The 24,507-nt window shown below is 41.7% G+C and overlaps 1 protein-coding gene and 2 long non-coding RNA genes across 20 annotated transcripts; 1 reads left to right on the top strand and 2 right to left on the bottom strand.

Moving 5' to 3' along the window:
• Positions 1–1,581: 1,581 nt before the first annotated feature.
• Positions 1,582–2,146, bottom strand: LOC120658789. The gene is made up of 2 exons (XM_039936974.1): positions 1,881–2,146; positions 1,582–1,787 (listed from the first exon to the last, which is right to left on the bottom strand). The coding sequence occupies exons 1-2, from the start codon at positions 2,127–2,129 to the stop codon at positions 1,593–1,595; spliced, it is 444 nt and encodes a 147-aa protein (XP_039792908.1). The 5' UTR covers positions 2,130–2,146; the 3' UTR covers positions 1,582–1,592.
• An 8,828-nt stretch (positions 2,147–10,974) lies between these two features.
• On the top strand, positions 10,975–19,264 carry LOC120659427. Of its 18 annotated transcripts, none has more exons than XR_005669017.1 (8): positions 10,975–11,129; positions 11,232–14,049; positions 14,143–14,218; positions 14,822–17,945; positions 18,101–18,161; positions 18,269–18,363; positions 18,462–18,533; positions 18,890–19,264. It is a non-coding gene; the product is annotated as an uncharacterized LOC120659427 (long non-coding RNA). The 18 variants fall into 18 exon arrangements; XR_005669016.1 differs by having other exon boundaries at positions 18,233–18,363; XR_005669009.1 differs by having other exon boundaries at positions 11,232–12,848; positions 13,424–14,049; positions 14,822–18,363.
• A 1,181-nt stretch (positions 19,265–20,445) lies between these two features.
• LOC120659426 lies at positions 20,446–23,402 on the bottom strand. The gene is made up of 3 exons (XR_005669001.1): positions 23,196–23,402; positions 22,324–22,484; positions 20,446–20,714 (listed from the first exon to the last, which is right to left on the bottom strand). It is a non-coding gene; the product is annotated as an uncharacterized LOC120659426 (long non-coding RNA).
• Positions 23,403–24,507: the final 1,105 nt, after the last annotated feature.

Raw genomic sequence — 24,507 nt, 5'->3', positions numbered from 1 at the left:
ACCGAATCCCGCCAATTGCCGGAAACGAAATTTCGGCTGAAATTTCGCCAAATTTCGCTAATTCCGAACGGAAAGAGAATTCAAATTCAAAAACGAAATTCCGATGAATTCTGACCGAAATTTCGGTGATTTCGACCGAAATTCGGTGATTTTCGACCGGAAAATGATGTCAGTTGTGATTTTCCTACTGTTCCCGAGGTCAAATGAAAAACTTTTGAATACCAACTTTGTTCAGTTTTTCGAGATCTACAACTTTTGTTTCAGGAACTTTTTCATTTGAGCAATGGTTTGAAAGTTATTTAATTATTTCAAAAACTACCAATTAAAAGTCTTGTCATTTCATGTGACAACTTCCATTTTCTCTCTTAGGCCTCATCTAGACTTTTATTATTCTTGTTATTGCGGATATGTCTATAAAATTTCAGGGATATTGGTTGATCTAATTGAAAGTTGTTTTAAATCTAGGACAAACATGATTTGAATTGGTTATCAATTCATGTGAATTGGTTATAAATTGTAAACCGTGGCTTAAATGAACTTTTGCCTAAAACTAATGTTGTAAAGTTTTAAATGACGAACAACTTTCGTGTTCAAAGTTTTTCGAGTTGTCACGACGCCGCACCGAGCTGCTCTACTACCTGCGGAAAAAAATTTATTTGACTGACTAAATCTCCATGTTTTTGATCATGCATGACACCAGTAAGCTCAGAAAAACACCTAGTTTTTAATCATATTTTTCCCCAATTTTTTATATATTTTTTTGAATTTTACAAATTCAAAACGAAAAATACCGAAATTTCACTTCCCGGTTACTAGCGGAAACGAAATTTTTACCGAAATTTCGCCGAAAAAGTAAACCCTGGTTGTGACCTGTGGTGCAATTGTTTATGCTTTTTGCTTAACTGTCACTGATCCTTGGGCATATGCTGTATTGATATCCTGTTTGGTGAAGGAATATATGCTCTGTGCTGACCCTGAAGCTGTAGCCTGTGGCTTGTCTGCTCCAAACTTTCATCCTGCCCTGCTGATCCCACCAGATCTCTTTTTTTTTAACTTTTTTTTATTAGATTGCTTACCTTGGATTGGCACTAGTGAACCACTTTAGTCCTTTATATTCTATTTTGGCCGGTGCACATTAACAAATTTTGATTCATTCAATTACGATGGAGATGAAAGTTGTACCTCTAGATTTGCCATGCAACTTACTGTACATCACTATTACAGACAGTGCTGTATAAGAAAGTAGTCGCAGTTCTTTTTTTTTTTCCGATAAGGGCCAACGTTTGCAAAACAATACTAACATGTAACGGTATCAGTAAACAAATACGGGCTCTGAATAATTATCCGCAAGGAACACGACCGGCATTCACCCCTTGTTTAGTTGTTTTTAAAATTCCAAAATTTTACAAGATTTCTTGTCACATCGAATCTTTAAATACATGCATGAAGTATTAAATGTAGCTAAATAAAATAACTAATTATACAGTTTGTTTATAATTTGCGAGACGAATCTTTTGAATTTAGTTAACTTATAATCAGATAATAATTATCAAATATAAACGAAAGTGCTACGATATTTTACATCCAAAACTTTATACATCTAAACAAGGACTCAACTCTCTATCGAAGAAAGTGAGCAGAATCCACGAGCAGGCGAGAACCCCAATGACGATCGGGGCCGCAAGTAATAGAACACGATCGCCGCCTGTCCTGTACTCCTCCGGCAGGCGCGCAGCATGGGTCGCCGAAAGCACCGCCATGATCATCACCACAAGGAAGTGGACAAGCTGCATGCAAGAAGATCGAGATGAATCTATAACTGTTTCATGATGGCATGCCAATGGACTAGTTCATAATTCAACCGTAGCATCCGCGCGTACCTTGATGAAGAAGGAACACGTGCACTCCTTGGGGCCATCGTTGCCGCCGCCGTCGAGCTGATAAGCCGCCGGCGGGAGGTGGGCGACAGCCGCCGGCGGGAGGTGGGCGACAGCCGCCGGCGGCCTGTGCATCTGGCGGGGTGGGGCCGGCGGACGGTGATCGTCCACGATGTGGATGATGAACTCGGGTTCTTTTTCGGGGAGCTCGTGGTCATCAGAGTCGGATGAGTCGCCGGCAGCTGTCGTCATCGCCGCCCTGCGATGAGCCCTAGCCGCGATCCCGGATGCTGTAGCCTGTAGTTTTTTTTTTAATTACGGAGGCCTCTAGTTTTATAGCCAGGCCGGGCGATCGAGTATGAAACTAGTTTGTCCGAGTCGGTCTGCAACTGCAAAAATCCCTTGTTTGTTTGTCTTTTTTCTATTTTTTCTATTTTTTAAAAATATTTTTTATAGAAATATATTTTTGGTTTCACAATTTACTGTTTTATACCCTGCCGCTCCACTGCCGGGCGATAGGAACTTATATGTAATTAAAATTTGAGTTCTATCGCATGGAGTCCCCTACCGCCTGGTGGAGGGGCGGCAGACAGACCGACCGCCCGGCAGGGGGCGGTAGACTCCCCCCAATATAAAAGCTGAGGTCCCCCCACCTACATTTGCAGCAAACAACATCCATAGAGGGAAAAATGAGAGACGTGGGGTGAGGGAGGGAGTTGCAACAGCGAAGCCCTGCCGGATTTTAGATCCGAACCGCAGGTAACCAATATTTCTCAACTTTATCATTCTAAATTTTTTATATTTTTAATTCTGTGATTAGTGTTTTTTATAATTGTAACCGCTTAGGGTTCGGATTAGTGGTTATAATTGAAGCCGTACCATGGTTTTAGAAACATGTTTAATTAAAATTAAGTCTTTGAATGGCCAGATATGTCGAGCAAGGTGGTGTTTCAAGTTTATTACGGTGATTTCTATAGAATTACTCGTGATTCCTATGGAGTAAATCTATCAGCATTGGAACGAAGGCAGTGCAGTCTATATAAACCCCTAGAGAGGAGTTTTGATTCCATACGCAAATGGCTTCACGGGAAGTTCAATGTGAATCAAAAACCCATTTCTTACGGTTCATACCGTGACTTCCTGAGAAACAAATGGGGATTTTTGGGAGTTGGCGCTAATAAGTAATACGGAAGAATGGAAACATTACATGCACACAGCTCTTCAAAGAGGGTGGCCTCTTGCAATGGTAATTCAGATTCACCAGAAGGTCGGTGATTTAGGTGAAGGATCAACACACACACAACATATGACTGCAATGAAGAGTTGGAAGAGGATAAAGAAGAAGAGAACGTACAACCTCCAGAACCAGAACCAGAACCACAAGGTTTAGCAGTTGAAGGCGAGCGGATACCTAGAAATGTAGAGGACATAGAGAAAGAAGACCAGGATGCACAAATAATAGAGCAATGTGGGGACTCATCGGACGATGAGGACGATGAGCGCTTCCCAGTTCTAGGTGAATGGCGTGAAGAGGGTTTTGAGAATCCAGTGGTATAAGATATTAGATGTCCGGAGTTTGAATACAGAGTGAATGAGGTCATATAAGGGGCAAAGTATCGTACCATTGAAGATGTGAAGGATGCTGTGAAGGTCTGGGTTATATCTCTAAGGAAGAAATTCAGAGTGTTGAAGTCTAGCAGCAAAAAATACGAGGTGAGGTGTGCAGATAGAGACTGTACATGGCGAGTGCATGCCTATAAGGGGAAGTTCAATTGTTACACCACATACTTGTAGATTGACAGGTGTTGTGGGACATCACTGTAATATCACATCTACTTTCGTGGCCAAGAATATATATGGGGTGATTCTTGACAAAATGGATTACGAGCCTGCATTGATAATTAGGGACATTGAACAGAATTTCCAGTATGTGATCAGCTATGCAAAGGCTTGGCGGGCTAAACAAAAAGTGTTTGAGATGTGGTTTGGCACTTATGAGGCTTCATATGACAACCTACCTCGTATGCTTGAAGCAATTGCGCACAGAAATTATGGAAGTACTTTTGATACATACAGTGTACCGAACTTGTCAGGGGGGCCAAGCATTTTACTGCGAGCTTTCTTCTGCATTGGTGCATGTGTGAGGGCCTTCATTTACTCCCTTCCTGTTCTGTGTATTGACGACACTTTTCTGACAGGGAAATATAAGGGAACAATATTGACGGCGATCGGAATTGATTACAACAAGCAGATAGTTTCCATCGCCTTTGCCTTTGTTGAGAATGAGAACACAGAAAGCTGGTACTGGTTTCTTGAACGTCTGAAGAAACACGTTGTTGCTGGAAGGCCTAATGTTTGCCTTATCAGTGATAGGCATGCAGGTCTCCTTGCAGCTATAAGGCAGCTCCAAGAAGGTAGTCCATTTTCACCTCCTATATGACCAGATGTTGTCAGTAGGTGGTGTGTGAGGTATATGACAGCTAATTTTTATGAGCGGTTCAAGAATAAGGATTTGATGAATTTGTTCAAACGATTGTGCACTCAGAATCAGCAGAGGAAGTTCGATGCTTTGTGGGGTATAATTGATGACATGAGCGCCGAATTGCTTAAGAACCAGACCTCATCATCCAGCAGGAGACGTTCTACAAATTCATTAGTTCGAGCTGCTAAACCATTTACACAGTGGATTGATGGTGCACCTAAAGAGAAGTGGTCACTTTCTGTATGACACAGATAGGAGGCGTTACGGGATCGAGACGACCAACCATGCCGAGTGTTACAATATGGTAATGCGTCGTGTTCGTGGATTTCCTCTTGTTGGCATTGTTGAGTTCATCATGTATGGATGTGTAAGGTATTTTAGGGAGCGGTACGCATCAGCCGCTTGCTTACTTCATGATCCAGGAGTGCGTTTTTGCGGAAGGGTCAATGAGTACATGGAAAAAAAGATGGAAAAGAGCAAAGATTTGAGGTATCATGCCGGGACAGGACCGGACAGGGTGTCCGCAGACAAATGGTAGTTCAAGAAGTTTTGATAACCATTGACGGGAGGGTGTTCTGCAGATGCCAGAAGCCAAAGGTGCATCACTTACCATGCTCCCATGTCATCGCGGCTTGTTCTGTATCTGGGTTAGATGCTGCGTCATATGTTTCTCACTATTTCACAAAGGAAGTCACTGCAAAGACTTGGTGTCATGAGATATACGGCATCGGTATTATAGGACAATTCACTCAACAAAATTTCCATCCAATGCTCATCCCAGATCCAGCTATGAAGAGGGGCATAGGCCGATGGCAGCCGCGTCGTATCCAGAACGGAATGGACGAGTCCGAGGTTTGAAAGAAGAAAAAACGTTGCAACTTGTGTGGAGCAGACGGTCACACTTACAAGAAGTGCCCACAGCTTTCAGTACCCACTGCTGCTGCCGAAGCTGGACTTTCTGGGAATCCGACGGATGGATCGGCTCCACCTACAAAAATTCGCCGCATCTAGTTGTGCACGCAACAGCTTGCAATGTATTTGTGTGTACGAAACTAAGTATATTATGTATATACTATGTCTAGATGTCTTGTTTAATTAGTTGGCAGTGCGTATTTCTCTTGAATTTGGTTGTAACGAATGAAACCTTCAATGTAATATATTATGTGGTATTTTGTTTAACGTTCTATTTATATTTCGTTCATTGTATCTTATGTGGTACTGTATCATAGAGCCACACGAGATTCAAGATTCACAAATAAATATAATCATTGTAATCAAACATCATAGAGCCACACGAGATTCAAGATTCACAAATAAATATAATCATTGTAATCAAACATATCAAACATATAAGTATTGCAATTAAAGGTACAGGAGGTCTGCCGTCCCGTCACAATTTATATCACAATCTAAAACCGATGAACATCATATGTTATAGATCATGTCATGAAATCATCTAGGTTGTCATCCCAGTTGACAGATGGTGGTGCTGCAGGTGGTGTAGCGTGACTTGACGAACCTCTCGACTTTCCCTTTCTCTCTTTTCTGGTTCTAGATTCATGTACAGGGGGGACAAACATCATGTGTTGGAGGCCATTGTTTTGGGGGCATGAAGTCATCCATATTGTCATCCCAGTTAACATAAGTTGGTGCTTGAGGTGATGCTGCATGACTTGACGAACCTCTTGCCTTTCCCTTTCTCTTTTTTCTGGTTCTAGGTTCGTGTACAGGGGGAGGAATATCATGTGTTGGAGGCCATGGTTGGGGGGGCATGAAGTCATCCATATTGTTATCCCAGTTAACACAAGTTGGTGCTTGAGGTGGTGCAGCATGACTTGACGAACCCCCGGTCATCTGTTCTTGCGGACGCCAAGAACTATCACCCGAAGATCTTCTCCACCTCCTTCGTCTAGTTTGCGGCATAAGTCCACCGAAGATAAATACCAATTTACGGAAATTTGGTATCGATTTGTTAATCAACTTCGTGTCCTCGGGATAATCCTAGCATATAATTACACAATAATTTTACTATTTCGTAAATATGGATTACAAATGACGGACGGGATTAGAACTGAATAAGAGTTACCTTAATGTGCATCTCATACACCTCTGACCGCATCCATATCTTACAAGTATTTTGTAAGAATCCAATAACATTAGGATGATTCGCTAGTTCACATACCCTCATGTATATCTTTCGACGTTCTAGCAGGTGTTTCTTTACATTTTGCGTTGTAATACCTCGAAATAATGTGAAATCTTTAAACTCAACTATTTTTGACAACACCATATCTATCGTACCATCCGCTAATACATCTAAATTCTTACTGATTACAAGATGTGTCATGATCTCAAGTATTATACTAGATTTTTCTTCCATCCATGAAAATCCTCCAAAATTGGAGGCAGCCATTGCCTTATGCTGCAATATTTAGAAACAAGTTTAATACTATATTTCACTATCCAAAACTTAATTCTATTTTAATTTATAATTAATTTAGAAACAAGTCTGTAATAAACTGAAATTTTAATACTGAAATGAAATTTTAATACTATAGCATTAATTAAATTAAATTGCTTTACAATATTAATGGATTCATACGTAACTTACCTGTAGATCACAAGTGCGGAATCCGACAGGACTTCACTGTTGCAACTCCCTCCTTCACACCACGTCTCTCCTTTTTCCCTCTATGGATATTGTTTGCTGAAAATGCAGGTGTGGGGGGCATCAGCTTTTATATTGGGGGGAGCCTGCCGCCCCCTGCCGGGCGGTCGGCCTGCCTGCCGCCCCCCCTGCCGGACGGTAAGGGCCTCCATGCAATAGAACTCAAATTTTAATTACATATAGATCCCTACCGCTCGGCAGGGGGCGGCAGGGGGCCGCCCGCCCCCCCTCGGCTAAAAAATGTATAAATGGAAAAAGCCTTATTTATCTTTCCGGACCGTGGGCGGTTACGTTTCGATCTTGCATTTGAAAATAGAGTATTTTGACTTCAAAAACTCACCGTACCGGACAAATGACCTTCTTAACTGGTTTTATTAGTAATTTTCCTCCTTTTCTGTTATATATTTTGGAAAAATCTTGCGGAAATTATAAAAAATTATAAAAAAATATAAAATGGAAAATTAAATTTATTGGACTCCTCATGAGTAGATATATGCTATGAATATATAATATGAAACAATTTAGTAATTTTTTTACTTTTAGATATATATATTTTTACTATAATTAATTCATATCCACATTTTTTGTGTTCTAATTATGTTAAAAATTTTATGATGGTTTAATCATTATATGATTAAGTTGCAGTAAAAGTTTTTTACTCATTGAATCATGTAAGCCTGAGTTATAGATTCAAGAGTTCAATTCCAAGTTGTATCAGACTCTTCAACTCCTCAAATATACATGATCCAATTAACATGAAATTTTTATTATGACATATAGTTATTAGTTCATCATAAAAAATGTTTACCATAATTGAACCATAGAAAATTTAGATATGAATTAGTTATTAAAAAAGTGAATTTTCATTTTATAATTGTTGTGATTTTCTATACTTTTTCAAAAAGTTATCCAAAATAAACAAAGAAGAAAACAAGGAAAACCACTAAGAGAAACCAGCCACGAAGGTTATATATCTGGTATCTGTGCCCACAAGTTTTAGAAAATCAAACACACAAGCACATTTTAATAGCATGTAAATATTAATATATCATGAATGCACCTCTATATCTTGGCACTAATAAATTATAGACCAACATACAACATGTTAACACTATTTATTTGAGGAAACAAATAAGTCTGAGAAAATAATAAACTAGTGTCATACATGATACATCATAAGAGTCATTATTTGTGGATCTATGGGTTTGCAAATTCAGGTATAAAATTTTCAAACCCATTAGAAGATATATGTTGGATTTAGAATCATACCCGCACCAGTGCCCGCTAGCACAAACTCAGACTCAGTATCCGGGCCCATCAGATTTAGTATCCGTGTGCGCGCGGATATTTTGTACTCGTTGCCATCCCTAATGACACTCGCTCGAAAACCACTCTTACAATAACTCTACATATCTACCACAGACAAGAAGTTTTACTTTTAGATTTGCTATTTTTATCCAGTTAGCATAGCACACAGACATGACACGCTTGCGCCTAATCACCTCAGGGTGCGAATTGTTCTCCCTGCTCAATCTGCTCCTCCCCCCACTCCCACCCCACACCAGCCGGGTCTCGCATCTCCTCTCATTGCCCGATGGACCTCGTGTCTCCCACTGCCGTGGTCCGCCGCTGTGGATTCTCTGAAGTGCTGAAGCAAAGTCAGCAAAGTAGTTCCCGCTCGTTCGTTTGTAGACGAATGGATGGGATATACAGCGAGATGCTACAGTGAAATATGAACAGTCAAATTAGTACAATTTTTTTTGAAATAAAGGGCAGGAGCACTGCCATGTCATTTAAGAAGGTAGCAAGTTTACATCACGCGCCGAAACGAAACACCACCACCGCCACCACACAAATAACGCACGCAAACAACACACACAACAAAATGCTACACCACCACAAACTGGGAGAGAAGCCAAAAGAAGCCACTGTTAGCTGCGCCGTCGTCGCCAACGCTGTGCCGCACCAACGCGGCCCGCTGCAAACCATAGCGGCAACTCGAAACTCCTCCACCATGAGCAAATCGCCCTCAAGACACACACACGATCATCGATCCCCTAGTCCCAGTCGATCTTCAGCAGAACACTCCCGTCGCAGCGACGATGAAAAACACTGATCCTGACCACTCTGTGTGGGGGCCTCGCCTCTCCCACCGCCTCGCACTCCTCTGCCAAGGACTCAGATATCTGAAACCGCTATGAGAGCGACACCTCCGTCCAGCCGACACCGGAATCACCACAGCACCATGCAGCGGCTCAAGATCTCAGCACCCATGGTCCCTCTGCACCTTCCTGCCAACACAGACTAAGCGCAAATCCACTATCGCTGTGGGTCTCAAAAGCGACGCCTCCACGAAGGGCGCGACGCCGGTGGCGCCGTCGTCACTCGTCCAGAACTGGACAGAGTTTTCACCTGAGATCCACAAGCAACATGGTAGAGGAGCTCACCACAATGATGCCCCCAGCGGGGAAAGCGATGCACTAAGGCGCCGCCACCATTGTCACCAACAGGAGCTGTCGATGAAGGCTTTCGCCCGGTTCACCACAAACCTGCTGCACAGTCCACCTCCCCGCTGCCTCCGCAACGTCACTGCCGGAAGGAGACCCGACGCAGCCCAAAGCGCCACCACGACGCCATAAGCATGCTTCCGTGCTAGAAACGCCCAGCACAGACCACCCGGCTCCACCACCAAGATGACGCCGACCCAGCAGTACCATCACGGAGAGAGGCAAAGGAGCTCCGCCATAGCCGCAGCCATACGCCAGCCCCGGCCAAGCCTCAGTCTGGCCCTGCCGGCCACAGCCCGCTAGGACCGGCCGCTGCCAGCCAGAACAAGCCGCATGCACCAGCCCCGAGCCAGCCACGGCCTGGACCGGCCGCTGCCAGCCCCGAGCAAGCCGCGCCCCGCACCGGCCGCCGCTGTTGCCGCCGTCTTGCACCAGCCCCATCCACGACCACCGCCGTCCGTGCCGACCGCAGCCACCGCCGCCTCCACGCAGCACCGGCCGCCGCCCCCACCCCACACACTACAGCGCGCCCCAGCCGCGCAGGCCCCAGATCCGACCAGGGCGACACCGGATCCGGGGGCACTAGCCTCCGCCGCCGCGAAAGGACCCCGCGCCGGTGAGGCATCTCCGGGGAGGCATGGCGGCCGCGCCCGCCCCGCACCACCAGGGAGAGGGGAGAAGAGCCCCCCCCCCCCCCGCCGCCTTCACCACGAGCCGCGCGACATCCGGCGGCCCACTCGGGCGGCGGTGCAGCGGGTGGGAGCAGGATTTGGGGCGGCGGCGGCTAGGGTTGGAGGTCTGCTCCGTCGCCCGCGCCGGGGACGACGCGAGCGGCTTTGGGCCTCGCGTCTTCGGTTTTCAAATCAGTACAGTAACTCTGCTACTGTTGGCACATACATAGTTTAGTGAATTTTCCTGACTTTGCTTGAGCAAGTCAGACAAGTTAAACCGGAAGAAATCTCTGGTGTTACCATCCATTTGGATGTTATCGTGTTACTAACTATAATTACACTAAAATTTGTGCATCAAAAAAATCTAACAATAATATGAATGGATAGATCATGCAAACAACTACCATCTCGAGAAATTTGAGATGCAACTGAAACTTGTACAATCAGAAACAAAAAAAAAAGAAATCAGCCTATGAATAATAGCTGGTTATGGATATGAGATGAACAGTTTAATCCGCAACTACTTTAGTGCAAGTTTTATTTTTTTTCTTCTTGCACAAATTTTGTTCAACCTCAAATTTTATATGACGGTACGTGCTCTATTTATTCATATTTTTGTTAGAATTTTTGATGTAACTAAAGTTGGATAATACGGTAGCACTCTAATCCGGGTTTAGACAGCTGCCGACTGCTCGCACAGGAGCGATTCACGCCCGCGCAGCGCCTCTGTGCGTGCCAGGTGTCCTAGAACAATTTGGCAAAAGACCCTCCAGATTTTTTGAAATCAGCCCGCGATTCTTTTCCCCGCTGGCTCCCCTGCCTCCTCCCTCCCACGAGCGAGAACAGAACGCACGCAGCAGCAAGGGCATGGCGACGCCCCTGGGCTCTTGCAGACTCAATCCCGGAGGGAAAAACGGATCTGAGGTAAAGAAACAGTTTCTTTCTTCATGTTTTATTACCCCCCATTTCCTTGTTTTTCAATCCCTCTTTTCATAGCTCCTGATTTCCTGATTTACCCAACCCTAGATTCTGTATGGAGGTGTGATGTTGCGATTGGGCATGGGAGGACGGCCAACAATGGGTCGGTAGCACTGGATGAGCGAGCGGAAAGCTTACGACCACCCAGGTTTTGCCGTTGTGCGGCCTCCTCCGCCTTTCCCGTGACGCGCGGCGATGGCGGCGCTTCCCTGCTGCTAGCAGCCGCCTCAACGCCAACAAGGCCCGATGGGATTTCCCTGCTTCGCTGATGCACACCCTCCTCAATTTCGTCAATGGATATACATTCCACCTCTCCGGCGATGCTACTCTGGCTGTTCCCTACAGCACATTTGAGGCCAGAAATTGCTTCAGTTCACTCCCTCTCCCCCCTGATTTTCCCTTCATTTTTCTTCTATTTTTAATTGGTAATTTGGATCTGCTGTATAGCGATGATATGTTCCAGATTTCTTATGCATAATTTGTTCCATGTGGCCATGTGAATGACAATCAGTATTGCTTTCTTTTATTCAAGATGGTGTCTTAATGTTCTCCTATAGAACCATATGCTCTTCAATTACCAGATTTATCATCTAGCTGCCTCTGTTTGTGTTCGGTTGTAGTGAAACTGTCCATTAAGAAGGTTACGTTTCCCTAACTCCTGAAGGTAGTAGAAATGTTGGTGAGATTTCCTACAATGAGACGATGAGCCTTCTAACTGAAAAGGGATCTTACTATAAATAAGCTATTTCTGCTTGATTCTGTGTTTATATGCTGTTAAGGTTTCCTTTAATTAGGAGTCTCAATATGCTATTGATAATTTTGGTGCTTGTGCCGGTGATTATTAGCTTCATCATATCTATTATTAAAATAGGTCCTTGCTGAGCAGCCATCAATTCGCACGTTAGTTAGTTAATGTCATATACCTAATCAGTTCTTGCTGATCCGGTGAAGCTGAGGGTGTCATGGCCAGTGATGGTTTTAAGCATTTAAGTAGAAGCTGCACGTCCATAAAAAATTATCTGATGTTCATGCTCTCCCCTTGGTCAAGTGAAGTTCGATGTTTGGCATTAGCATGCATTAATTGGTAGTTCTTAGTTGGTTATCAGATAGTGATGCAGATGCACCCACAGTAGCCCCATCTTGGCGATGTCATTGTTAGGTTTTGCATGGTCATGACCCAATATATGTTTGGTAAGTTAATTGATTCTAGCAGTTGGTCAGTTCTATATGGTCAGGCTCAAGTTCCTATAATTATATTCCAGCATCTCTGTAAGTCTACCTTTGCCTAATTTGAAAAATGGTATTATTTTGATGCTGCCACTTTGCGTAGTGTGAGCCCAAGAATTGTTATTGGTCATTATAGTTAAAGCCATATTCTCCATAGAGATAATTGACTTACAATATATGTCTTTTGTTTCCACTGCTTTGTTATTTTTTTGATGTACCGAGTCATGGCGGTAACATATAGGAAATCCATTTAGCCTTGCATATAATGAACGAATTAAGATTGGCATCATCCCAATCATAGCTACTCTTGATTCTTGCTAGATGTTCTGAAGAAGATTTAAAGAATACAATAGAGCACCCCCAGGGCTTGTGATTCTTGCTTTGATTTTTGGACTGCCAGCTTTATTAGATCACCAGAATAGCATATTCAGTTTTCAGGTGAGAGCACCACTCTGAAATTGTTCTAAATCTCATTTTAATGGCAGACCATGCCAGAGTTATCTTGAACCATGAATAGACTATGGTCAGTAATTAACATGGCATCACTCTAGTCTCCTGTGCAATGACCAAACAAAATGATCCACTTTTGCTTTTAAAATGCAATGTCGGCACGTAACAAGCAGCTTAGTGCTCAGCATTATATAGTGACTTAATTCACAGATAAAGTGAGCTTAATGCGCTCTCACCAAAAATAAAACGTGTGACTGCAGAAGTAACATGCTAACTTTGACTGGTCTACAACACTTTGACAGTGCAATGCGTCTCAAGAGCTATGACAAATGATCTCACTGAACTGAAAAACACATGCACTGCACTGTTTTAATTCCCTCGGTAAAATTAAGGCCTCGTCATGCTGAATGGAGCCCGGAAACATTGCTAAATGCTGTGTTCTTGACTGCTTTCAGAAGTAGCAAAGCACACATCAATTGGTGCCAAATGATGCAATAGCTCAATTTAGTGAATGATGCAGTACTTCAAGTTAGGTTTCATGATAATAACCTTTGTTGTTTCAGGTTTACCGTGGCTCTTGGTAGGGGGTGATGTGAGTTCTTATGGAGCTTGATCCATACCACCTAGGCCACTGCACAGACTTGCCGCAGCCTGTTGAAGATCTACAATCAGATCAAACACATGACATGAAGTCAGGCACTTATTTGCCTTCTCAGCTGCCAATTCATGTGTTGGGATCTTATGATTCTCCATAACAGTTCATCATTATTTGCATATTACAGTTCATGCTTTAAGAACTTACATGAAGGCCAGTTGAAGCCACTGGAAACTAAAAGCCGATATTGGTGGCTTTCATTTATTTGCACATTATTGAGTTCTGATCTGGGCTGATTTTCAAAGTATACATTTGATTGTAACTATAATGACTGTAACAAAGTTACCGTTAGATTGGAGGGATGATATTGTAACCCGAAACTTTATGAATTGGAAAGAATTAGTATAAAGCAGGAATGGGCTGTATTTATATCATATGAGGTTTTATATATCACAGTCACGTACTGTTAATTGTTTGCTTATATCTCTATACAAGATGTTCTAGTGGTGGTAACAACGGAGATGTTCTCATTGAACCGGGTCGCCGCCGCCTCTTCCTCGGGCGACCAGCAGCGAGTTCGACGACCGCGGTCAGGTGCGCTTCCTCCTGCTCCCCTCTCTCCATCTTCCCCCCCACTTCATCCCCATCACCTTCTCCTGAGTCCTGATCCCGTTCTTTTCCTGCTAGGGTTCACCAGACGGCGACGGCAGCAGGACTGCAACCGCTGGTCTAGATTCAGACGGCGGCGAGGCGACTCTTCCAGGTGCATATCTCCTCGTCCTCGTCCTGCTCCCCTTCTTACTAGGTTAAATCCCGTACTCATGTGCTGTGCTAGATCTGCTATGGCTCTGATCGGTATGAACTCCTGATGCATCCCTTCGTATTAACTCCGAATGCTTTAGGGAATCGTGGATAGTCATAGTTGGGTGCCCTGTTCTACCTGATGCTCCCGTTCGTATTTCTGTGCCTTCTACCTTGGCTTGGATTAGTTCTTGATACAATCCTGTCAGCTATTTTATTCTGCCTTGTTGTGTTGCAATTCTTTTCTCTGTCAGCTACATTGTTGTTGCAGTGGCCTATGGAGGCATCTGCCTTGATGTTTGGATTCGATGTGTACCTTTTTATGCTGTCCTATAGATAATGCAATGAAAAATTGAAATATACATTTCTGTGAGTCAAAATTATTAGGGTTTTGCTATTTATCTGTCATCAGATTTTCTAGAAAAAATCTGTCAAATTTTGGTTCATACAATATTCTTCGAGATTCGTGCTGTCATGGTATGTTCCCTTCCCTCTCCTAGTCATGGGTCTCTGGTGTGCTTTTCTCTTTTCTTATCTGATGAACGTTGTGTGTATTTGTGCGCAGGTGTCTAAGCTAGAGATAGTGCTCGAGTAGGAGCAGCAGCTGGACAGGGTTCTGCAGTGAGTCTGACAGTGCGTGTCTCCTCCTTTTCTTTGCTGATTCCCTGTCTCTTTGTTTGATGGCTGCATGTGTCACTATATGTTCAGTTAGTGTGATCTCTCATGGATTGCAATACATATATTTACTGATTCTTTCAGTAGTACTCAAACAAATTCCACATTGTCCTGATATGGTCTTTCATATAATCATGTTATCTGGTCTCAATTAAGATTTGTAACAATAGCTTTCTCTTTAGATATGTTCAAACAGTGGTTAAAAGCTAATTCTACCAGCTTGTCTGCTGAAACACCTTGATAAATTCTATAATAAGAAGGATATACCTTGGGTAAATCTGATTTGGGAGACTTATTACAATAATGGGGAGGTTCCCCATGCGACAGCTGATAAGGGGTCATTTTGGTGGAAAGATTTACTAAAGTTATGTGATCTTTTTAGAGGAATTGCTACTTCCAGTCTTGCACCATGGGAGATAAACAAAGTATCCTTTTCTGGGAAGATACATGGAACAACAGATTGTTAAAACAGTCATTTCCAAGACTTTACAGCTTTGCAAGAAACAAAAATATTTCAGTAGCCAAGTTTCTCCAAAACAATGATATGCAAGAACAATTTCATATCCCTCTCTCAGTTGAGGCTTTTCAAGAGTTTCAAGAACTCCAGGAAATTATCCAAGGGATACAAGTTCAGGAAAATGAAAAGGATTGTTGGCAATATATCTGGGGTTCCAACAAATACTCATCTAAGCAATTTTACAACCTCCCATACAAAAACATCAGACCTCCTTCACGCTTCTTATGGATTTGGAAATCAAGATGTTGTAACAAGCTCAGAACATTCTCATGGCTTTTACTCATGGATAGACTGAACACTAGAAACCTACCCAGAAGAAGAAACTTCAACACAGTAGACAACAATTACAACTGTGTGATATGCAACGGCAATATGGAGGAGACTGCATTTCATCTATTCTTTTCATTCCTTCAGTAGATCCTGCTGGCAAACCATTGGTCTTGAGTGGAGAAGAGACCTCAATTTCTTTCAAATGATGAAGAGAACCCAACAGGAATTCCATAACTGGTTCTTCATGTTGGTTTCCATAATAGCCACTTGGCACATCTGGAAACAAAGGAACAATCTCATTTTTGAAGGAAGAAGACCTACAGTTAGAGAATGGACATCAAACTTTATAGAGGAGGCACGACTTCAAGCTCACAGAATCAAGGATAGCAAAAGACAGGATTTTCTCAATTGGGTCAACAATGTACAGTTATAGCCCTTTCCCCTAGTTTCTTAGATGTTTTTCTGTTGTCTTTTCTCTCTTTTGGGTGCTGAGGTGCCTTTTGGACTGTCGTCCTTGTACATTTTTCTCTTTTGATAATATGTCTTACCACAGTGGGGGTCTCCCCTGCCGTATAGCTTTCAAAAAAAAATCTATCAGCTTGAAGTCTGAGCCGCGAAGAACAAACATGATTGCAAGTATACCATGGCTGCAGTCACAGAGGAATCGTCATCATAGTATTTCACTTCATCTCTTAATTTATTTTGTCTGTGTGATGGTGTGTCAGTTTCAAAGGTTGCCATTTCCTACGAGATGTCCTGCTTGATAACATTTATCATGCCTGCTGATTTGCGGATCATCAGTCTTGGTCTAGTTCTAGATCTAGAGATTTGCAAAATGCTATGGTAATTCTGGTCATGGTCTAGAGATATAATTTCATGACTATCATTGTAGTTTACTTCTCTGTTTTTTGTTGTTTTATGTTATATGGTTCTTTTTATTTATTTTTTTATGTGCAGGGCTGACCACGGTCATGGTAGCTTTAGGTTGAGTACATTATATTCATTTTTGTCAGTTTATATGTTGTCTATTTAATTTTCCAGCTATTTGCTTTTTCACTATGTATGAGTTGATATTTGCATTGGTAGGTTCTTGTGCTTATTTTATAGGCTTTCGGCTATTTGTGTTGATGAAATCGGATCATGGAAAGTAATGAATATCAGATTGCTAGGGAATTTCTTTTATTTATAGTTCATTTATGTTGTAGTTACATCAAATTTGATATGTAACAATAGTTTAAATTTAAGTGTAAGCCAATTTGATTTGATTTTTGCTGATCTGAGTTGAGCTCTAGAAATTTGATTTGAATTTCTTTTATTTATAGTTTATTTATGTTTTAGCTACATAAAATTAATGAGTTACATTCTTAATTTTGTGTATGTCTAATTTATCTTGTATATAGGTTGCATGTGAGTATTTGGTGTTATTAGGTGTTGTTATGTCTTAATTTATCGGAGCATTAGGACTGCCAAGTGAAGCTTTATTTATCACTATGGTCTATTATTGATTACTATATTTTTAATTTTTTCTATTTGTATTTGGACCATGAAAATATCAAACACCTGATCCGCTTTAGGATAATATATCAAGATTGCGAAGGTAGAATATGTTTTTCTTTTGTGTGATTTGATCTATTATTGTTTGTAATATGTGTAGGAACACGATAAGTTTTTTTGTGGTGATGTGTCTTTTTACTGTCAAATGATTTATTTGATTCCATTAAGTGAGACTAGTAATAAATATGTAGCTATTGCTGTACTCCTTTTACACTAACTATATACTGTAAGTGGGGTTTATTTCTAGTGGAAGTGCTTTCGGTCATTCAGATTTAATCTTCATCAATTTATAGTTTATTTGCTTATGTAAATTTTCTTCATTTGCGCTGTATGTACTTCTCGTCCAATGTCCGTTATGAGTTTACTGCAATTTATATTGTCTATGTTCCTTTACATGTGAAATCCATATATTGGCCTTTATGCCATCCTGTTCATGTGAAATTCGTTTCTTGGTCTCTGATAAAATTTATTTTTATGATTTATGGTATTGGAATAGGCATCGAGCACTATGTCTGGCAGCAAGGAAAACGGATGCAATTGAGTTTTACCTCCCTGGTTTGAAGTGCCCCTTCGATCTGTTGCCATCCCTGCGCCGGCGGCCGCAAGAACTGCACTCACACAGGCTCCCTTATATCATTTATCGTGTGATCTTTTTGGCTCACTTTATGTTAAGGTAGCACACATTTGGATCCAAAACTTTGTTGCCAGATTTTTTATGTGCACCTGTTAAATTCAGATGTGTTGGAAGTCGACAGATTTCTAGGTTGTTAAATCTGTCAGTTTTTCTGTGCATAGATATCAGTTTCTGATTTGTCAAAAACTTGACAGATTTGGACACCAAATATCTTTCAACAGATGGTTAGATAGTAGTCCCAATGCTAATACAATGGTATGCTGCATATTCTAATATAAGTCATACAATGCTTGCTATTCAAATCTTGTTTCACTTATGCTTTGGAGGTGCTTGTGTTGGCCCAATTTCATGGCTGGGTAAAGTAAACTGCTGGGAGAAAGCTGGTTGGTGTGCTTGTATTGTATTGAGTTGCATGCACCGACCAGTTCGACCCAAAAGCTTAAGCTGATGGGGAGAGGTGGGCAATTCACTTATATTCCAACATATTGTGCATATGTCTTTCAAAATTCAAAGCAGTACCTTTTCTTATCGTTGCTTCTCTTCCTCTTCTAACAGAGATCTTGGTAATTTAAACTTATCTGGTCATCTGGTGCCTGAGCTTGGGAAATTGGAGCATCTGCAATATCTGTAAGTTGTTTTTTACCCAAATACATCTTTGGTGCTAAATTATCCTCCAGATTCACGGTTGTGTTCCGATTCAATGTGGCATATATGAGCTACTGATCATGAATTCGTGATGACCTGATCCCTGCCACAAATTCATGTCTTTGTCTCAGTTCAGTTCATCATCATTTGACTTTGCCTTTCATCATTTTCCTTTTGACATAGGGACCATAGAAGCAGTACTATGTTTGTCTTAGAATAATAACCTAGACATTTAGTGTGATAATTCTTTGCCAATGGTATGCCAATGTGTGTTTTCATAAAAAGCATCTGTCATTTTGCATTGAAGTAACTAGTTTATTCTTCTTTGCGTCGGAAAGGCTAATTCTGTGTGGAGAAGGCATAAAAGACACATGTTGGGGTGATGAGGACCTTTCTGTTCTTCCACTGTAGTTTTTAGGTCATTTACTACTATACTAGATGACTGACGATTCTTCTCAGTTTTATCTGTTCTGTTCCTTTAATTATTCAACTTCGTTTACATGCTCTGTTAACTGCCCTTGGTGCTTTAATGCTACATGTTTATGCAGCACCATTTGTAGCTTTTCCTGTTTCATAGGCTGTTTAGTTAATGAGTTCATCACATATTTGAAGTGCTTGCTTGGAAGTGTTGACATGTGTATTGTGCATGCTAAGAACTTTGAGTTGCCATTCCTGGTAATTCTATTGTTGGCCAGATGTGTTCCATGTGTGTCGTTTTCTTTCTTCAATGCTCCTGAATTTGAACAAAAACTAATGTCTTTCAGTTCAGCTCTTTGGTTTGCACGGCCAAAACTTAATTCTATTGTTGGCCAGATGTGTTGTAACTTAAGTGTTGATATATTGTGCATGCTAAGAACTTTGAGTTGCCATTCCTGGTAATTTTATTGTTGGCCAGATGTGTTCCATGTGTGCTTCTTCAATGCTCCTGAATTTGAACAAAAACCAATGTCTTTCAATTCTGCTCATTGGTTTGCACGGCCAAAACTTATCCAGCTAGCTCTGCAAACCAAACGCCCAAACCCACGTCAACCAACCATCTTCATCCAAAATTCCAAATGAATAAATTATCAAAGGGTTTCAAACCCCAGCGTGGGTGAGTTCTCCCTTGGATTTGTTCCAATTACCAAACGAGGCCTTAAGAAACTAGCTCGATCTCTTGGCCGTGCAGAAAGCCTTGGCATCCATGCATCACTAAGTTTTTTTTTGGGAAAGTCATGGCACTGTTATCATCGTCATGGAGCGCTGCCGGTGAGTGCGCTGTGCCATTGTTCGGTTAGCAATTCCATCAGTATCATGTTATGTTGCTGAAGCATCATGCTTCGGGAGAAGAGCAGAAGACAGGAGGTCCACCAACATATCGACCATTGGAGTTATGGTTACAATCAAAAATGTTTTTGACTCCCTAGTTATGCCTGAAAAATATAGTTGGAACGGGATAACAGAGTACTCAACGGAACGACGTTAACAAGTGTTATCAGGCCACCACCAGTGTAGTATGAAATCGAACAATAGCCTATGAAAACCGAACATTACACGTTGTGGGAGTCGACTGCTCGGTAGAAATCGACCTCCGAACACGGTTCGATGCGCCTGCTGAGACTGCTAATCGATTTGTACACTTCTTGGGCGCATCGACAATTCGACGTAATCAAACTCTAGCAGTGAGGCAGCGACTCAGTCTCAGGTCGGGATCGGGAAGGCACGAACTAGCTGCTGCTGCTGAGCAGCGGCACATGACGTGGAGGGGGGAGGGGGCGGTGGTCGAGCGCTGACGTCCATGATGAACTCAGGCTCGTCGGCGCATTCATGATTGGAATCAGAATCAGAAGCAGCGGCGGCTGAAGCGCCCCTCCATGCCCGCCATTTTTATCTTTCACCACAACCTCAAGGCCCATTTGTGCAAAACGGTAATACCAACAATCCAGAATTTTCTGAAAAGTTCAACATGCTGGTAGCCCACAATTTGAAAGTACTAGTGCTGATTTAACTTACATAGTCCATCAAGGTCCATCAAACCTACGATTAAATAGTGCTTACATAGGTTAAACGGTGGGATATACACAAGGGAACCCCCATATATAAAGACACAAGACAACTGAAATTCATGGTAACTCAGCAAAGGTGAGCAGCGGATTAGCTCCATGAGGCAGACTTCCCCTGGACCTGCAGATGACAGAGAATTCTGTTCAACTCTCATCAGGCATGCAAGAAGCTAAAGAACCAGTGAAGAAGAGATTGTGCAACAGATGCCTAGGTCTTGTGTACAGACATAAATATCTATTAGAAAAACAGAATGAAATCTTTGTAGCTTCCATGAAAAAAAAACATGGAACAGATACTAATGATATATCGTACAAAAGGAACTAAAATTCACACAAAAATTAGAAAAAAACCCAGCTCGCCAGTCTGATATGGCAACATGCAGTTAGACACAGATCTAATCACCGAAAGATAAAAATCAACACGAGGCAGAACTCGACCAAAAACTTAATTATATATTTTCCTTGCTGCAACTCTCTTGAACTTCAAGGATATATAGAGGCAAAGGTGATAAAACCCGCACACAGCAGGTGCTATGAGCCCGCAAACATATTTAGATTCCAACAAAAACTTCTGGTAACCATATCAGCTACTTTTAAATGATATTAATTTTCACACATTACCCTATAACTCTTTACAGAAGGTATTCTCTGCAGAAAATAAAGTCATCCAAGACTAGGAAATGACGCATATTCCAATGGTCTTCATAGGTCAGGATAAAAAAAGCGTACAAGAAAAATTAAAAAACTCCCACCAAGATTAGCACTTCTTCCAATCAGTACAGTGCTATACCACCTTTACAGCAACAATCACTTGAGCATCACAACAGAATTTTAATCAGCAGAATCCATGGTGTCTCCATACAAAACAGCAAACAGCTTGGCGACACCAAGACAGGCTGACAGCTACAGCATCCCAACAACACCCAGCCCCAGGTGAGACTAGACCAGAAACTGACAAGGCCCTAGGTTCAAAACTTCTAAAATGCAACAAAAGATAAGAAGACAAGTATGAAACACAGTAGCAGGACATCTCAATTTATTTACAGAAAATACTAGGCAGACAAGTTTAATCATTGTGTTCTTTTTAGCAGTCAAAATTGTACACTTAAAAGTACTAGCTCACACTTTCAGAAGCAAACTTAAAGTGTACCATTCGGAAATCAAAACACCAAGTAAAAAGCAATCCAATTGGTAAGGTTTCTGCTCAAATAAAACAGAGAAAATGGTTGAGCAGTGAGCACACCTTCATATATACATCAAATAGTTCATGAGTAACAGTTGACTAAATCAAGCAATAAACTGAATTGAGTAAAACATATTCCAGTGTTCTACTTTTCTAAATTGTAACTAACATTTTATCAGGACTTTTTCTCTTTTGGTAAATTGGTACCAACTAAAAAACATTTGGTAGATGATATTTCATCATCTAATAACTTAACATGCAATTGATTTCTTCTGCAAAATTTCTTTTGGCTGCCCACACAAAAGGGGAAAACAGATTTCATATCTCCAAAAGAACTCAGATGAATGGCCAAATAGAATAATGTTGTCAGGAATTTTCTGAGAATGGAACGTGACTTGCAAACTCTTTGAACCAACATGTGCATTTGGGCAAAACGCTAGAGTTCACTTTTACAGTCATACATAGCAGTTACATATAATTTATTGAGTTATCTGAACGTGAGATGATTGACTCTTATAAAAGAGAACTTTTCCAAGAAATGACTTACTTCTAGTGGCCATGCTCTTTCATTAAAGCTGCTGCATACAATGGGACGGTAACAGCGACCCCGAAAAATGGCAGCAAGTGTAGCTTCTCCAAGCTCGGATTTGATATTGCAATATAAGACAACAAAACAAAATAACAGCTCCCAAGGGCAATGGCGCTTTTCTGCAGAAGACAAGAATAAAAATAAAGTTACTACCCAATGGGATGTGTGGAACAATAGAGCATAGCAATCTGCAACAAGGAAGTTTGTAAGCATAGCATAAAAATGACAAACATTAATTGTGTGAAAAAACCATAAGGTGCACATTGGAATGGTGCAAGTTACTTTGGTTGCATTTGAATATGGATCCTGAACAAACAAGATCCCTTATGGAGATAAAAAAGAACTGATGATTTTGAGCAAATTCTGTGAGGTCGAATGGTACATTTTTAATCCAATCACATTTGAATATATTGAATTTGAATCTATTGAATTGATGCTAATGCTGAAAAAACCATTTCCCTTGCCTATAGTACCACAAAACTCCCTAGGTGCTAGGGGGGCTAGGAAGGTAACATGAAAAGAGAAGATCGATTTTGTGCCCAAGGTAAAGCTGTAAGGAGGGAAGGACCGAAGGGAAAGGGGAGGAGACGAGAACGGCCAGATCTGTGATCGATCGAGCCACCCTCTCCGTCTCTCTCAACCTGCCAGAATGACCGGCGACGGAATTGCTCTCATCTTCTCCCATCCAGCGAGCAGCGTCTAACCCTTATCGAGCCTCCGGGTGAAACCAAGATCCGGAGGGGGAGCGGGTCAAATCGACGCCGGCGGACGACACGGCACCAAACCCTAGCGTTAATTGGCAAGGAGGATGAGGGTGAGTGATGGGTTACCATGCAGAACTTAAATACGCGGTCCGCGAAATTGGGCTTTGGCCGGAGCACCTCCGGCAAGACCACCATGGGCATGGCCGCCGCCTCCTTGCCTTCGCCGCCGCTAAGCGCACCGCCTTCCATCGAGTTGTTTCGTTTCTGGTTCGAGTTGGGGAAAGAACAGCCAGGCCGCAACACGCAACTCGTTCCGAATAGTGGGTCCTTGCCGGACGTGGGAACAAGAGGCGTCTTTTTTTTTTATATTTTTAAAAAATGTTTTTTACAGAAATATATTTTCGATTGAACATTTTACAAATTTGTACCCCTACCGCCCGGCCAGTTGGCGGCAGGGGGGCCTGCCGCCAACTGGCCGGGCGGTAGGGACTTAAATATAAATAAAAAATATATATATTTGCATGGAGGTCCTTGGCGGGGACCTGTCGCCCGGCCACCTACGCTCTAGAGACGTAGGGCCTACAGGGCGACACTTACTCTACAGACCACGTCCACGCTCAGCGTAAAAGAGGTCGACATGGTCGGGGTGGCCGGGGTGGTTAGGAGGTCCTTCTAGTTGTTTCCGTATTTTTGTTATGGTGTCGTCATGTTATACTTATTTCGTTCTCATGCATCACCTATTTTGTTCTATTTGCGTATGTGTATGAATTGATACTTTATACTTTTTTATATTCATATACTTTACTAATGGTTTCTAATTGTATCTAAAATATTTAAAACCACATCAAATGGCTCACTGATGTAATTTTGCGAGGAGAGAGGGCCTGCCGCCCCCTGCCGGGCGGCAGGCCCCCTACCGCCAACTGGCCGGGCGGTAGGGGTACAAATTTGTAAAATGTTCAATCGAAAATATATTTCTATAAAAAACATTTTTTAAAAATGTAAAAACAAAAAAGACGCGAACAAGAGAGGCTGGCGGGTAGGGCCCAAGTACATTTTTTGTTTCCAGCCCAAGGAAATGTGTGTGTCTTTGTAAGATTGGCAATATACTGGTTTACCTATATTAATGAAATACAACCTGGTTTTCTCAAAAAAAAAAAGATGTCAAAATTTTGAAAAACATAGAAACCTTTAAAGATATACATGCTAATCCTTCTTATAAAGTTCTAATAAGTAAAAACATGATAAATTTCGCTTCTTCTAATCAAATATTTCAAAATTTCATAAACAAATAAAATGATTTTCGGAAGGAGAAAATGTTTTTGATTTGAATAATTTTTAAAATAATATTTTTTGAGTAACTTTTTAAAATAATATTATGACGGGTCTATGTCAATAAAAAAAAATGGATCAACTGTATTTAATTTGTATTGCAAAA

The sequence above is a fragment of the Panicum virgatum genome, chromosome 2N, assembly GCF_016808335.1.
Source record: "Panicum virgatum strain AP13 chromosome 2N, P.virgatum_v5, whole genome shotgun sequence".
Classification (NCBI taxonomy): Eukaryota; Viridiplantae; Streptophyta; class Magnoliopsida; order Poales; family Poaceae; genus Panicum; species Panicum virgatum.
The sequence above is the reverse complement of the archived record's forward strand: the minus strand, read 5'-3'. Positions and strand labels throughout refer to the sequence as shown.